The 16710-nt window shown below is 41.4% G+C and overlaps 2 protein-coding genes across 2 annotated transcripts; one reads left to right on the forward strand and one right to left on the reverse strand.

Moving 5' to 3' along the window:
• Positions 1-266: 266 nt before the first annotated feature.
• chst3b (carbohydrate (chondroitin 6) sulfotransferase 3b) lies at positions 267-7066 on the reverse strand. The gene is made up of 3 exons (XM_085761912.1): positions 6771-7066; positions 2793-3008; positions 267-2610 (listed from the first exon to the last, which is right to left on the reverse strand). Exons 2-3 carry the CDS (start codon positions 2870-2872, stop codon positions 1383-1385), a joined length of 1308 nt encoding a protein of 435 aa, XP_085618038.1. The 5' UTR covers positions 2873-3008; positions 6771-7066; the 3' UTR covers positions 267-1382.
• Positions 7067-7888: 822 nt separating this feature from the next.
• Positions 7889-14134, forward strand: ghitm (growth hormone inducible transmembrane protein). Its single transcript, XM_085761919.1, has 9 exons — positions 7889-7956; positions 8318-8476; positions 10289-10391; positions 10678-10789; positions 10911-11052; positions 11239-11347; positions 11561-11749; positions 12708-12879; positions 13506-14134. Exons 2-9 carry the CDS (start codon positions 8345-8347, stop codon positions 13588-13590), a joined length of 1044 nt encoding a protein of 347 aa, XP_085618045.1. The 5' UTR covers positions 7889-7956; positions 8318-8344; the 3' UTR covers positions 13591-14134.
• Positions 14135-16710: the final 2576 nt, after the last annotated feature.

Raw genomic sequence — 16710 nt, forward strand, 5'->3', positions numbered from 1 at the left:
ATAATATCATTGTGATGTGAAATGTCATGCAGACATTCATGGTCCCCAGAGGTGCATCCTGCTTACTTGGTTGCATCTACCTGTCGTGCCATGAAAGGTTTGTTATCTTTGTTCTTGGAGACATGTGTTGAGATACTTATCTGCCACAATTTCCTGTTTCTCTGCCATTGCTTCCCCATCTATGATAAAACTAGATGCAGGACAGAGGAGGCTCTTCCTCTCTGCACATTTAACAGATCAATAGTTTTTCTGTTGTTTTTTTGTTGTTATGTTCGTAATTTTAAAATTGCACCCTCGCTGAAAATGAGTGAGTAGTAGAAGGTTTATTGTGACAACCAAAAATGCCCCCCCCCCAAAAAAAAGAGAGAGAGAGAACAGACTGGAACATCATCAAACACTCTGGCATGCCAGAGTATCGGAAGGGGGGGGCTTTTTTTATCACCAGCCAAGAGACTTGTGTCAACAGACAGAGACCTGCTGACAAACCTTGCACAATCCTGCAAACCAGCTGCAGTTGGAATGTATGCGTACAGTAGCAGTGTAAACATCTGTTTTTACAGGAAGGGTCCCTACAATCCAGGGGACAACTTCAAACAATTTTTGGCCAATTACAAACATGCATGTACAGCAAACTACTATCTACGTGTGCAAGAACAGTGCCCCTGCAGAGAGAGAGAGAGGGGGGCGGGGAGAAAGAACCTGTGGAGCACATTCAGCCATGGAGTCATCATGACATTTCAGCAACAAAAACAAATAAATAAATTTAGCACTGAACATTTAAAACTAATTCTCATATAGAAATAACCTGGCAAAGCATTGGTATTTCCTCTTTTCTGCCATGAGCGCTGCTATACAAAGCAATTAATTCCTTGGCTATGCATTTCATTTCATTTATTTCAAGTTTCTTTGGTGAAAAAGCAGCTCTTGTTGCTAACTTAGGAGTTACTGGTGAGGTTCCTGGAAGTGTTTAAAAAACAGTTAATACTGTACTGTATATTGTCCAAAGTCACACAGCTATTTCCCGCAGGACTTTCCCAAATTTGCTTACCAACACAGTTTACATTGGACCAACAAAATAGTCCAGAGTGCAAAAACAAAGATACTCTAGCTTCCCATTTTTTACCATGCTCTACCCAACAACCTTGCTTCAATAGTTCAAAGCTATATATTCATTTTCTGATCAACAATACTTTGTCTTCATCAGAACATTTTAAATAGTTAAAAAAAAAAAAACTTTAAATAGCACACTGTCAGAAAATACATATAGCTCTCTGTATCAGGATACAAGACCCTAATAAATATCAGTCATCAAATATCAGCCAGAGTTTTCAGAGAGGTTTGTTTGTCCTCCATCAGGGTTCAAAGTTCATGTCCATCAGAGTCTATAAAAAGTTGAACACTTTATCCTCAATCAAACTAACAGATTTATCTGTTAACATTTCTTCACTGTTTACAAATTTGTAGCCAAAAAGCTTCAGCGTTGGCCCACAAACCCTCTGTACAACCTGGGCTATTTTGAAAGGTAAACTGAACCTCCATTTCTCTACTTGTTCTGAGGAGTTTTTCTGTGTGGAGTAAACACCGCTGGTCTCCTTGGAGGCCTGGGTGTTCTTCAGGATCCAGGATTTTACTTGTGGAGTGAACGGGATTCCTGAAAACTTGTACATCTCCGTCGCCTTCCTCATCGGGAACCGAGCGATGTCCTCGTAGCGCACCAGCATGTAGCGCCGGCGCAGCCACGGCGGCTGCCTGAGGCCGATCTCTGCGGACATCCTGATGTTGTCGCAGTTCCCTTTCAGCTTTCTCACTTCGTCGTCGTCGATGGGTACGTCTCCCCCCATGGCCCACTGCTTCCAGTTCTTGTATTTGGCTGCGAAGGCCACCATGCGCGAGGCCAGTACAGCTCGAGGATCCCTAACCAGCTGGATGAACTTAATGTCAAGACGTGGGTCCTCCGCTAGGGGACGGAGGGTCTCCAGCTGGCGTACCCTCACCGACTTGATGGCCCTGTGCTCCTTCTGAAGGCAGGACTCGGACGCCATGGTCAGATTGAGGGGCCCGCAGCGCCTGGTCCTGCAGTGATAGCGCTCAAAGACCCCTTTGATGAAGGGGCTGCAGACCGACTCCTCGCACAAGGAGCTGCTGGACTCCCTGCGGAAGAGGGCGGTGGTGATGTGGTCCACGGGGAGGGGGTCCAGAAAGCTCTCCAGCAGGGAGAAGTCACACAGGAAGAGCTGCTGCAGCACGTCGCGGTACGCCTTGGCCGCCGCCGTAGCGTTGGTGCCTCCGGTCTCCAGTGTCAACATCTTCTCCACATGCCACAGCGGCTCAAACAAGTAGAACATGTTATCGCCCTGCTGATTGAAAAACTCGCCCACAAACGAGGAGCCTGTCCTGGTGGTGGCCAGCAGGAGAATGTGCTTCCTTCCCCTTGTCATCACCTCCTGGTGCTCACTGTAGTTCTGCAGCCGCTGCTTCATCACCGTGAAGGTGGAGTCCATCTTGCCGAGTGAGGTAAAGGAGCCATTGTTCTTCAGCAGTATGTGGGAGAAGCCACTGAGCTGTAGTGGGGTCTGGGGGGTTTGCTTTAAGGCGAGCTTATCTGACACCCTGAGAGTGAGAGGGGAACCACAGATTAGCATTCAAAGTAAACAAAGAAGTTAAAACCTCTGTTATTTATATTTACATCAACATTTTTTGTAAAATGCCTGTTTCAAGCTTGGAAAAACTACAAACACACAAAGGTGTTGGAAAAATCAAACATGCTCCATTGGTCACTTAAACGGACTTACCTTGAGATAATGTTGTTTTCTTTCTCAATTATAACAAGTGCCACAAAAAAGACAATGGATATTGTGTATTTGATCCTCATTCTTGGATGTAGCTGTGTCTGGATACGCTTTTACAGACTGCTTCTTAATAGGTTCTGCCAATCTCCCAGGTCTCCAGTCGCCTTCTTAAAGAGCCTTCCAGTTATTTGTATTCCTCACTGTAGGCGATGTTTCACCCTGTAAATGAAATGAACATCAACCTGTCAGTTAAAAATTTTTGCACAATTGAGCAACTTCCGACCTCCTTTTTTCAATTCTTCCGGTGTGATGTTTATTGAAAGCAGGAAGTTTGAAAGTCTGGTGTGGCACATATGAAACAACACCGTGGTGCTGAGTCAGACCGCAGACGCGCTTTTACTTCTGTGACTCTTTTTTCCCCTCCATCTGCTAGGTGTGCAAAGCATCACTGCACTGTGCTCTGAAGATTTACACAGAGACAAAAATATCATATCTGAAGCAGGTTAAGAATAGCAAAACAGCTGAGTGTGTTATACTGGAATCTAAGCCAGCCCTTCCCACGAGGAACTCCTTGTTATCTTTAAGTGCACCAGTGCATTTCAGGAACATGCCCACCCACCATGCAAAGACTGAAAGCTGGTGCACTGTATTTACAAGTCAGTCTTTGTAGAAGTTACTTTAAAAAATGAGACCAGAAACAAATTAAATATGCGTGACACGCTGCACAGTTTTGTAATTCAGCCGTAATTCCACTTTTGCAAAGCTGCTTGTTTAAAAAGGCTGAGCTGTCAGGGGCAGAGTGATAAGCCTACCTCCCACTGATAGGTAGCAGGACGGCCTGTGGTCCTAACTACCAGCTGCTCTCCATGTCAACACTGGGAGGAAAGCTTTTAACTGAACCCCTGAGTGACATGAGCTCCTGGTACAGTGATGGGTTAATGACTTGCTGCTTCCCCTTTGTGTCTCCAAAAGAATGACTGAGACTGAGGAGGGGGGCACATGTCTCAGGTCTGAGAGGTATAACTGCACAGTGTGCTGAAATTGAAGGGGAAAGCCTTCTTGTCACAGAGCCATAAATTGTGGAGCCGTGAGCCTGGAGGCCAGTCAGTACATTTTTAAGTCTGCAGAGGGCAGACAGTGGGTAGCCAAATGAAGATAAGGGCGGCTTTAATGATGCCTATTTGGGAATATGTTGTGCATTCCTGTGGGATTAAAATTAGTTCACTTTTAAGATAATAGCAGCTTGGTTCAGATCCCTGACTAATCTTCGGATTTTAACATAATCCTGTCTACCTCCTCTGCCAGTGAAAGGGTCAATAACACGGCAGGAGTAAATGAGACACTGTCCTCTCTGAGGAAATTGGCAAAGTGTAATTTTGATGTGTGCCCACAAACATGCCTCAGTTAGGATTTCAAAGGCAAGCACACAGAAGATCTACAGTAGGAGTTTTTAAATCCTAAATCAAACATCTAGGTTTGTGAAAACATTCACTTATTGGATCTGTCAGGTGCTACAAACAGAATCCCAAGTGTGACGGCTGGGATGCCTTATGATTTGCGGGTCTAGCCTCGGGGCCGACACATTAGTGAAACCGGGGCTATTTATCAGCAGAGCCACAAGCAGCAGACAAGCCAGCCTTTTCACTCACCACAGCAAGGTACTCATGTGTTTGACACCAAACAAGCAGCACCGTGCAGGGCGGTGAAAAAGCCTGGTATAACACGGCCGACATTTTCTGGATTCTGATGAGCCCGAAATGTCTTTTGAGTTTCTGTGTAACACATCTGGAGACCCAGTTCTCACATCCTGTTGCAACTTCTGTCCCAGGGCAGTTTCTAGCACACAGGCCAGTGCAAGTGACTACAGTCTAAACACACAGTGAACGGTTGGATGCTGCCTGTGAAATTCTCCGGGAGGGAATGGGAAGTTTTCGAGCTCCAATAGAGCACTTGTTGACGTGGAACGGCCATGTAATGAAAAGGTGAACGGCCTGTACACTGAGACACGTTTTCTCCAGGAGGAAAAAATCAGCTCCGTCTTGCACCACCCTGCCGCATGCCACAACCACAAAGGTCTCTTTACACAGGAGTGACTCTAACCCCCCATTCCCCCCCTCCACTGTGGGCTGAGATCGCGGAACATAAACTCCCAGGTCATTCACACGTCACAGGGTCAGTGACTAAGCCCCTGGATGCTGCAAGTCATGTCGCACTGGTCTGAGACAGTCGGGTGCATCAGAGGAAAGTCCTTAAACGCCTCTGGTGCTCATTTACCCTCTGAGTATAGCTACACCATCACAGTTTGTCGAAGTAAACCAACAGAGGAGGAGACTTAAAGTGCAGCCTATTAATTCTGCAGCTTATTTTCTACTGTGTCTGTACCTGAACAAATTAAGACAAACACCAAAAATGATCTGGCCTAATGAATAAGACATGAGGGAATGATTACTGACTACAGCACTATAGTTCTGTGGGACTGGATATGTGCTGGATTAAAGCGGTTCTAGTTTTCTCCATATATAATTTAAAATGATCAAAAAAAAAAAAGCTACAACAATTCATCAAGAAAATAAGTAGTCTGAAGGTTTGTCATTTGTATGGTAAATTAGATGTACACCAATTATCTCAGCTTATTGCATCTGCTGTGTTAAGTAAAAGAGGAAAAAAATACACACGAGCTGACATTCTTGAATATTCACAAACCACTGAGGCATATGACACGTTTGATCATCTGCTCATAACAAAACCGCCACTGCACCATTTATCATCTTGTTACAAATGCTTTTAATAGCTGCCTTTTATTTAATGTAAATCTCATGTGAAGACAAATTAAACACCAGCCAGCCAGCCAAACCCCACTTTGCTTGATATTGTGTTACAGATGTAAACTGTATTGTCACACGATATCATGTCTCAACCCCATAAAGGATTTTTTTTCTTTAGATCCTCTCAGAAATACAGTGTTTAGGTGTGATGATTAAAGAAGGATGTGTCCTGATGTACAACAATAACAGAGAAGAAAATACAAAGTGTTTGAAATATAATTACAGACAGTTTAAACTGTGCGATGATAGAAATTTGTCAGCCATAAATTTGTCAGTGGTAGTTATACCCTGGTTATAATGAGTCATTGTGGGCAATATTCATTATATGGTGCATTTTACTCAACTACATTTATTTAATAGCTCTATTTGAAGTGACTTGGCCGACCAGATGCACTGCTACAGTTTAGACTTTGTAGAATTATTACACACATTCCCATCCCTTTTTTTTTTTAATCTATAAAATTTCTGAATTTTCTCTATAGAAAATCTAAAAATTTCAATCATGAAAGGCAGCAGATAAGAAGAACATAATTGTCTATCAGTATTGCTATTGAATGTAGCTCTTATTCAGTTATCAGGTAAGTTATTATTTGTTATTGGAGAACTGTTGCTATGGTTACCAGCTATACTCATTCAAAAAGGTGGCTCAACTTTTGTTTGAGGGAGTCATTAATATTTCTAGACTAATGAATGACTAACTATGTAGGCTATGTAGGCCTACTATGACTATGTAACTATGTTTGGGACAGTGTGGTGGACATCAGATGCATGCAACTTATTTAAGAGTAAAAAAAAAAAACATGATGCATGGCAATATTATAAATCTGGAGCAGTGACTTTGCTTTTATCTGATCTATTTTAGCACAGAAGTAAAGTCAGATTTATAAGGTAGATAAGATTATTAAAACCTCGTGAATTCATGCAGTTTCAGGTCAAAAGGACAGGCCAGGCAAACTGGAGTCATGCTCTCATAATAAACCAGACCGTTACTGTAAGTCACTTCCCCAAAATGACTGATTTCTCAGAGTCAATGAGTGACTAAACTTTTTCTTTGTGGTTGTCATTCGTACCATTTCAACACATCTATCCAGTGTAATGTAATGTTACAGTGCGTTATCTAAAGGGACCAGTTTGTCCGCTCTCCATATCTACCCACCATCGCGATGAGCCGCGGTTCATCCGTGAGGTCGATCAGCCTTTCCTCCAGGAGCGACTCCGGACAGAAGTGACTTCCATTACTTCCCGAGACTTCTTCACTTGTGTGACAAAAAACAATCCAAAACAAATGAAGCAGCACAACCGTGTCTTCTCTGTGGAGCCTGCAGTTCAGATGGAGTCATGTTTGATGAGGCTGCAGGTCAGGCCACCCGGTGAACTGAAGGACAAGTCCATCCAACAAGTTGCGACTCAGTGAATCACATAAGAAAGTTTCGGTTCTAAGGAGCGGAGCGTCAGGCAGGAGGCGCACCATCATGACCCCTTATGAAGTCTCATCTTATAGTCTGTGATAACTCATAATAATTACTATTATTTAAAAAAAGAAAATACACATATGACAAACAACATCAATTGAGTTGGGAATATTGGCGTAACATCACAGTTATTTAGGGACAAATGTGTGTTTTTATCAGTTCTTTTTGGTGCGGTCTTAACAAAAGAAGTGGCAGGCACTCCATCTAGTGGAGATAAATATATCGTGCATTCCAACTTCGACAGAGGTGGATCTTTACAGTCTATGAGGTGGATGATAGTAGCCAAAAGAAAACACTTGCAGATACTGATTAACATACTATAGCCTACCTACTCAAGTAGGCTGCTGTATAGCTACTTGTACAACCTGACTTTATTTATTTTGGGGGGATACAGTTACAACATTTTGAATATGAGAAATAACAATGAGAAAAGTTTATTAGATAGAATAATGAAATAAAATGTAGCTACATTCTACTCAAGCACTGTGCTCAAGTACTTCTTTTTTTTTAATTAACTCAATACTGCATTAATAATGAAACAATAATACAGCCGGTCAATACTGGTGCCTTTATTTTTAATTCTTGAATTTATTATGAATTAAACCTCTGAATGTGAGATTTTTCTTCCTCTGTATTTGTATATTTACACATTATACTGCTACTTTATGTCTACAAGAACCGCATACATCTAACTGGGTTGGAAACATGGATGGAAAGCGCTGTCTGTCCCAAAGAACTACAATTCCCATCAGACGTGGCGCATAATGATGACGCACGTATTGAGAATCTTCAGGAAGGTTGCAAAACAGTTGCGTCAGAAACTTGCGCACTTGTGTCCAGAAAGGTGAACGACGAACATTGCTTTCTCGGGTATGTAACTTCTAATTAGTCACGAAAATACGTAACATATACGGCAACTGACAACACATTTGTAATGTTATCAGTGAGCTCATTCTGTTAAAGTAAGACTGCAGTAACTATAGCACGTTAACGACTCAGTGTGGTCATTTACGTAGGTATAACATGCTAGCTACAGTTAGCCTTAGCCAACTTACTTATCTGTTGTGAAACATTATGATAACAACGTTTAATCTAATTCTTCACTTACTGACATTCCTCTGTTACCTACGTTGTTTTAAACGCTCTGTGACTTTCATGTTATCAAACAGAGACGTGCCGTGCTACAAAGCCACACTCATTCCCTGTACCTGTGCCTGTGTTTATCTCCCAGGCTGATACAAGATCATAAACACTGACCATGTTGGTTGCGAGGCTGACATGCCTGAGGAGTCTCCCCGTAGCCGGGCTGCGGCCCGTGCTGACGCAGGGCTCCCCGGCCCTGAGGACACCCACAATGAAGGCCTGTCCACCGCTGCTCCGGCCCCAGCAGGTACAGTCACGTTCAATTGCAAAAATGTAATCATAGAAGAAATTCTGATAAATCTTGAGCCACAAAAACAGATACTGAAATTTAAAAACAATAATATTTTGCAGCTGGCCCATCTAAAACGTATATAACTAATTGGGTTCATTGATTTGTAACGGAAATACCACAGTGAAATTCCTGGATTTGCCATGTCCAGTGTGCTATCCAGTCTCTTGTGGTGCTGGATATCTCGTTGATGAACAGATTAAGACCGGACACCAAGTCTAACACTTTGACTAGAAACGCATTAAATGTCAGCTAAGGCCTCCACCTTGTTTTGTAAACAGGACATGGCTCAGTCAGGGTCCTGGGTGAGAGGAAATAATTAGCAGAAGCCTGACATTACTTGTCATCACTAAATAAGATATACTGGCAGCAATTCAGATATCTCAAACAAGGGTTAAAGGGAGGGAGAAAAAAACTGTCCAGTAACTGATGGGGTGCTACTTTGAGCCAGTCCTGTCGCATTAGTGTCCTCATTAGTGCGTCTGGACTCTCCTCTTAATAGACGTTGTTCTGAATATCTAAAATCTAAGATGACACAGGCTCACTAAAATGCTGTAGGTGCTGTAGGCCAACGCACTGATGTTTCTCACACCTTGATTGTTGATGGTTTTGATTCACAAAAGTTGGTCCTAGTCAGTGTTTCCATTAGAATTAGATTATGAAGGAATCTTACCAGGAAATGGTGCCCTCTCTAATTGATTATTAAATTATACCATTACCATATATAGGCTGTCACACAGCACATATTTCTGTTTACCAGCTCTTAATATAATAACAGAACAATGAACACTTCTTTGCTGTCAGCCTCACCTTTTACCTGTGCCCTGGCTGGCTGGCTCTCTGACAGCAGCAGGTTGGCCGCTGTCCTCCTCTTCAACACGTCTGTCTTCATTAGCTAGAGAGCTATCCCTTCCTTGACCCCGTCTTGCTCTTGGAAGCCGGAAAATATTTGAAGCAAATTAATTGGATAGCTAATTACACTGGTCAGACTGTTCAGCTTTCCCACAGGTGTTTTCACACATGGGAAACACTAGTCAAGGGACTTTGATTTGCCAACCCCTCTGGTCCAGCCTGTCGTAACAGCTTCTTGGCCTTTGAAAAGAATTTAAAGGGATCAAGGGGGCAATTATTCAACACCAGAGTTGATAAATTAACATTAACATCCACTTTCATTAGCACTCAACATTGACTTGTAGTCTCCCAGACATGTTCATGTTTAGATTCAGAGTTATCCAGGCGGACTATAGTTATATTGTGGCAGGCCGCCTCAAATATGTCAGATTATGGACAACACTACTAATTACCTAATTCAGAGGTCTTCAACAGGGGGGTTGTGGAATTTTTGGTTGATTAGACAATGTTTTATATCTTTTTTCCACATTTATGTTTCAAATGGAAATGTCATTTTGAACAGCTTGTCTGCATGATTACCATGCAGTTGACAGACATTGTTGATATTGCCATTGGTATCAGTGAACAAGGTCTGTTTATAAATGGCAGAGGGACGCCTACTCTATTCACTGTACATTGTACACGTCTAGAAAAAAACATATATATATATATATATATATATATATATATCAACCTGTGTGTTTTTTCAAAAGCTTAGTAATGCACAATATCAAGCTACATTTATTCATGATACTGGTCCTAGTACAATTTTTTAATATAGTAGGGATCCCTGCTCCATGTCTCTGTCAGTTTGAGGGTCCCTGGCCCTGACCTAATTAGTATTTGCTTTTTTTTAAATGCTTGTTATTTTTGTACCAGGGGTTTTCCTCCAAGTCCAGATTTGGTTTTCGCCGTGGGAGAACAACCAAAGACCAACTCAAAGAAGCAGCTTTTGAGCCAGCAACAGATACTGCCATTAAGAGTAAGTACTGTAACACACACAAATGACATATTCTATTATATACTGTTAGATAACTGGAGTTTTATTGTATTATCTGTATCAAACAGTTTTACTTTTTGGTCTAATAGATTTACGAAAGATATGATAACCCCATGTGGTCAACAAAATGATTACTACACAGTGATTAATACTCTCTTTTGAACCACAAAGTCACATTGCTAGTCTGCAACACTTTACATGTAATTTGCTTTATGGTGTGGTGCAATGGAGATCAGTGTGTCTAAAATGATTTTCATTGTGTCCCTAGTCGACAGCATGGGAAGGATGGTCCTGGCTGGGGGTGCGGCAGTCGGCCTTGGGGCTCTGTGTTACTATGGACTCGGCATGTCCAACGAAATCGGTGCCATTGAGAAAGCAGTGTGAGTAACAGCTTTTTGCATCGGCTGCTCTTTAATTCTGTTTTGAAGATCAGGTCAGTACAAAGTGTCACAATCAACCTTCATCTGTTTGTTTGTTTTTTCTCTCTCTCTCTCTGTGCAGTATCTGGCCTCAGTATGTGAAGGACAGGATCCACTCCACCTACATGTACTTCGCAGGCAGCGTCGGACTGACGGCTCTGTCGGCTGTGGCTGTGAGCAGGACCCCGGCACTCATGGGTCTGATGATGAGAGGATCCTGGCTGGTGAGCATCAGCCTCAACACACACACACACACACACACACACACACACACACACACACACACACACTCAGACATGTATTCCTGAGCGTCCTCGCAATATTGCACCATTTCTTTTCAAACTAAATTGAAGGCTAATACCAATGCATTTGACATATTCATGAATTTCCAATAATTTGTTCTAATCCAGGCTATTGGAGCAACCTTTGCAGCCATGATTGGTGCCGGTATGCTTGTCAGATCCATTTCATATGAGCACAGCCCAGTGCCCAAACACTTGTCTTGGATGCTCCATGCAGGTTTGTACGCCAAGGTCACACTTTGATTTGTTTTTTCTGTCATGTAGTTGCCACAGTTGGACACTAGATGGCAGTCGAGTACAGGCTCGGCCAGAAACATCTGCTGTTGTATTAATATACCTATATTGCATGTAGACTGACGGCACAGATCTGTTTTATTATTGTTTGTTTCAGATATGATACTGAGCTTTCTTTACTCTCTGTATTCATAAGGTGTCATGGGCGCTGTCATCGCCCCTATGACTCTGCTGGGAGGACCTCTGATGCTGAGGGCCGCCTGGTACACAGCAGGCATTGTGGGAGGTCTGTCTACCGTGGCCATGTGTGCCCCAAGCGAGAAGTTCCTCAATATGGGTGGGCCATTGGCTGTGGGCTTTGGAGTGGTCTTTGCTTCCTCCATCGGTTAGTACGATTCAGTTTCACCTCAGAAAACCTGCCTGTGCTGCACTGCAGATAAACACGTAACACTACAAGTTGTTGAGACCGAAAATGGCAAAACAAATACTGGGAAATGTGAGGACGCATCAGCTCCCGCTGTGCTGCCACAGTGAGTGGTCTCATTGAAAGGAATGACTGAGGAGGAGGCTGTATTCTGTTTTGTTTTTCATTGATGTCTTAATGGTCTGAACATCACTTAATATTTGTAGTTTAAATACAAACTGAGGCCCCAGTGACATTTTTTCTGCTGCTGATATTGACATCAATCTACAGTTACTAATCATTTTTAGATGTTATTAGTCCCTCACACTTTATAATAGTTCCACATGGTGGACATTGAACAAAGTGGGAGGTGGGACTACAGCAGCTGATCAATTGGAGCATCCTTAATATAGAATAACATCTATGTAAACTGCTGTCTCCCATTCATATTGCATATTTAAAGTATAGAAATGTGAGCATCTTAGATACATGTTGCTGCCATATGAGAAACTTTTTCATAAGATCAAAATCTATAAACTACAAATCTGATGAGAAAGTCACACCTAAAGTGTTATTTTTCACACAACCAATCTGGTTGAGTTATGTAAATTTATTGCTTGATTTTAGACAATAATAATATCCAGGGAATTCATGTTTTAATTAGCATGAATTGCAGCATTTAACAGGTGTGAAGACATATATGGATTGAGCTCACTTACTAATGAAACTGTACAGGCTTTACATTTACTTATCAATCCTGGAATATAAATAAGGAAAAGTGGTTCATGTTTTGGGAAAAATAACATCAGTTATGTAGTATGTAGTGATATTTTAGGGACCTACAAAATTAGTAAGATAAACAGCTAATTAATCATCAGTTCCTCAATTTCAATTCACAACTGAACAGAATCTGTATCACAGAAAATGTTGTTTCTTTCAGGATCAATGTTCCTGCCCCCCACCTCAGCGTTTGGAGCCGGGCTCTACTCCGTGGCCGTCTACGGAGGCCTGGTCCTGTTCAGCATGTTCCTGCTCTATGATACACAGAAGGTCGTCAAGAGGGCAGAGACATATCCAGTCTACGGCGTACAGAAATACGACCCCATCAACGCGTAAGTCGCTCTAAGGAAATGCACCGCACATTTCACACAGGGTTTCTGCACAGTGATCCCAGTGAAGCCTTTGCAATTACCTGCATGTATGTATCAAATGGGCATAACTAATTAATGTGAATCAATTTACAGTAACTAACTAATCACCTGAATTTTCCATCGCATTTGTCAACAAGATAAAGGTGAAATCATATTTTATGACCAGTTGACAGAAAAGCAGTTAAGATTAAGATGTACTTTATTGGCCTTGCAAAAAACACAGTACAAAACAAAACCGCATCACAGTACAGACACATGACAAAAGATAAATAACAATATCCATACTTTGTTGTGGCATCCTGAAGCATGAGACAATATACAGCACCAATAAATATATATTATATATTTTAATAAATAAATGAAACTATTGCACAACCCTAAATCCTTTACAAAGAATATGTAAGAACATCACAAGAATGAAGAACCAACAATGGGATTAAAAATAATATAGATAAAAGATGAGATCACCATCGATAAATAAGGATAAAATTGATTTGATTACAAAGTGTTCACATACTTTTTTTTTTAATCACCACTGTATGCACTTGTACCAGGGTGTGGATGTTTGATTTCTGATAATCTTACAGGTGTATGGGGATTTACATGGACACACTGAACATCTTCATGAGAATGGTGATGATCCTGTCCGGTGGCGGCGGCAAAAGGAAGTGAACTGCGGCGTTGAGTCCTCAGCTTCAGTTTCACCTTTCACAGAGCTGAGCAAAAAAAAAAACATGTTTTCTTACTAGCAGCATACATCAGGTGTTATCTTTTAGTGGCTACTTTTGTCTAACTAGTAAATAAACATGAACGCTTTGCAGGCTTGTGGGGATGAGGATTGCACTCTGCGGTGCGGGTCGTCTGTCCGAGTTCAGAAGACACACAGTTGTACATTGATTACACAAAGACTGAGCTCTTACCTTGATTGTGGAAATGTCTGATTTACCTGAGGGATGTTTATGCCTCAGATTTCCTTTGTCTTGTTCTTTATGTTTTGTATTTATTTTCTCTTGAAGGTTCAAGATTCAGGTAAATCCAGCAGATAATACCACACGTGTCAACCATAATCACAGCAAATGACTATTCTGTATGTACCTGTTCCATTATACACTGATATTGCACTTCTGTGACGGATTGAAGAGGTTGGCATTAGTTCATATACAAAAGAGAAAATATTTTCAACAATGGAAAAGCTCAATAAACAAGTAACAAATGATGTGTTTTTGTCATGTTGCTGTTGTTGTGAGCTCAGTTTTAACCTATTTTTTGGAGAGTGAATTTAAAACCACCAAATCTAGTTTGACATGTCAAGGGAGGAAAACCACTTTTATGTTTATCTTAATTAAATGATGATCATAAATCACGGTAATTCTTATTTTCTAATATTTAAATTACATAATATAAGAAATATTTTGCTGACACTTCACATTGACATTTCAAAATAAGAGTGTTGCCCTGCAAAGATAAACACTGGAGCAGAGTCTTAAGATGAGTGTAAGGAAATGTTGGTGAACAGTTTTGTTCACAACTCTGAACATTTTTTCTTCGCCACACTCGGCAGGCCTGACGAGACCATGACGGACCAGCGGGGGTCCACCTTGTATTTGCCTACAAACAGTCAGTGTGTAGCAGCAGATGACAAAGGCTTAGCGTAGTAATCCTCTTGTCCACCATCTGGCCGCTCCTCTAAAATTAAACCTCCAAACCAGGGCACTTGCAACAGATGCTAACATCTGTAAATATGCAGGTGCTTCATTAAGGCATATACACGTGGAGCGCACAGCTGCCAGCCAGCGTTTAAATCTCTCAGATCATGCTCATGTTTAGGATGGTTATGATTCATATATGCTGTGAATTGAGAAACGCTGCAGATGGGAGGGATGAAGAGGGCAATAATGGATGAGATTGGGGAAAGCCTCGGCATGCAGAGAGCTGCCATTACTGAGGATAAACATTGCCCTCTGTCAGTCATTTTCAGATTGATGACCAATATTTGGTTAGGGTCCAGGGTTTTTACTGCTTAACGTGGGCTGGGGTCAGTGTTTGTGTGTGTGAGAGAGACAGAGAGACTTTAAAGAGGACAATGCATGTTGTGTCATGTTTAGAGTTTCACCATTTAAACCACAATACCTCAAGAACTGTAATCTCAAAAGCATTTTGTCTTATAATCGCTCTACAGGTTGTTTTTCATATCAGATTAAACCTCTCACTGTACAGTGTTGCAGCTCATATTTATATTCCCCAGAGGAAGAAACCTCATTATTTTCATGATTCTCTAACTCCTCTTGTAGCGCCACCACCAGGTTGGCATTTGTGGCTTCAAGAAAAACGTTTCAGCAGCTCTTGGATTTGACAAATCATACTCATGGTGACTCAGCGCCACCACCATTTGTCCAGTTTTTTAATGCTGTGTATGGGCTCTTTGCACAGCTCCACTACTTCCTGAACTCAATGCAGCTCCTTTGTTTCCTGTCTTACATTTTTGGACAAACTGATTAATCCAGGTGTGTTTGAATAGTCACAATGGTCAGACACACCTGGATTAATCAGGTTGTCCAATAATGTAAGACAGGAAACAACGGAGCAGCATTAAATTCAGGAAGTAGTGGAGCTGTGCAAAGAGCCCATTCTCACCAGCCTCAAACAAACACTGTTTAATGCTAGTTAGCACATATTAGTATATATTATATGTTTATTATTTATAATATGTTCACACACATATTTATATTTTATATGTAAAGTTAATTATTCACATATCTGCAAGTTCTAGTATTCATATTAGCAACTAAATATTTACCTGAAGCTAAAGTTAGCCTAGAACTCAATGCACTGCTGTGTCTAAATATAACCACAAAAAGCTGTCGACTATTAAGTAAGTTTTATCAGTAACTTTTCAAATATTTATCAGTGGTGGAAAAAAAACAATAATTCAGCCATTTTAAAATACAGCGTTCAAAAGTTGCCTAATTAAAATTTAGTCATATTAATCCAATAACTAAACATCATAGCATTGTTAATACTGAGTAACCTCTTTACTGTTAGCCTCCAGTATAAACAATTTTGGATTCTTTCATTTATTTTAGTGAACAGCAGATTTTTATTGGCCACCAGGCAGTGAGGTGTGAGCGTGTCACTGATCGTCAGACTCTATTATTATACCTGTGAATACAAGGAGAGCACAAGTTTGCACCTCAGAGTGAGTAAGTCAGTCAAGTGAACCAATCACGTTCAAATGTGCACTCACATGATGACACCTAGTTAAAGGTGCAAAACTTCCTCAAGGGTAAAGTGGAAATTGTGTTGAAAAATAAAAACTATGACGTTACATGTGTTTGACTGTCATCAGACATGTTGAAGGCTGCCAGATCAAAAAAACGTCACACTCGGTCTTTCACTATTTCTCTTTTTATAATCAGATCAGCTGTTTTATTTTTGGGTTGCCATCTCAAACTGAGCTCAGCTTTTTGGTTTTTCAGGGGCTTAATCTGCAAGAGATTCACACCATAAGGACGTACAGTTTGTGCTTAGTGGCTCACACTGTATGCAACATGATGACACTGAACTGAAAACATAAAGTGGTCTTAGACGTGATTTTAAAATCAAACAACGCACCCTGTGGGAGCTGTGTCTCGAGGTGAAGTGACTCACAGGTCACTGGGTCTCACGGGGGAAAGTGGACCGCAAAGACCAAAAGAAAGCCTCTTGGCTGTAAGTGGCATCAGAGATCCACAAGTACAGCTCAGGCTTGTGTTGGTCAGCAAGCTGCCAAGGAGAGCAGGGAGCTTAGGCCAG

Source organism: Trachurus japonicus, chromosome 19 (genome assembly GCF_045865225.1).
Source record: "Trachurus japonicus isolate A0001 chromosome 19, Traja_1.0".
NCBI lineage: Eukaryota > Metazoa > Chordata > Actinopteri > Carangiformes > Carangidae > Trachurus > Trachurus japonicus.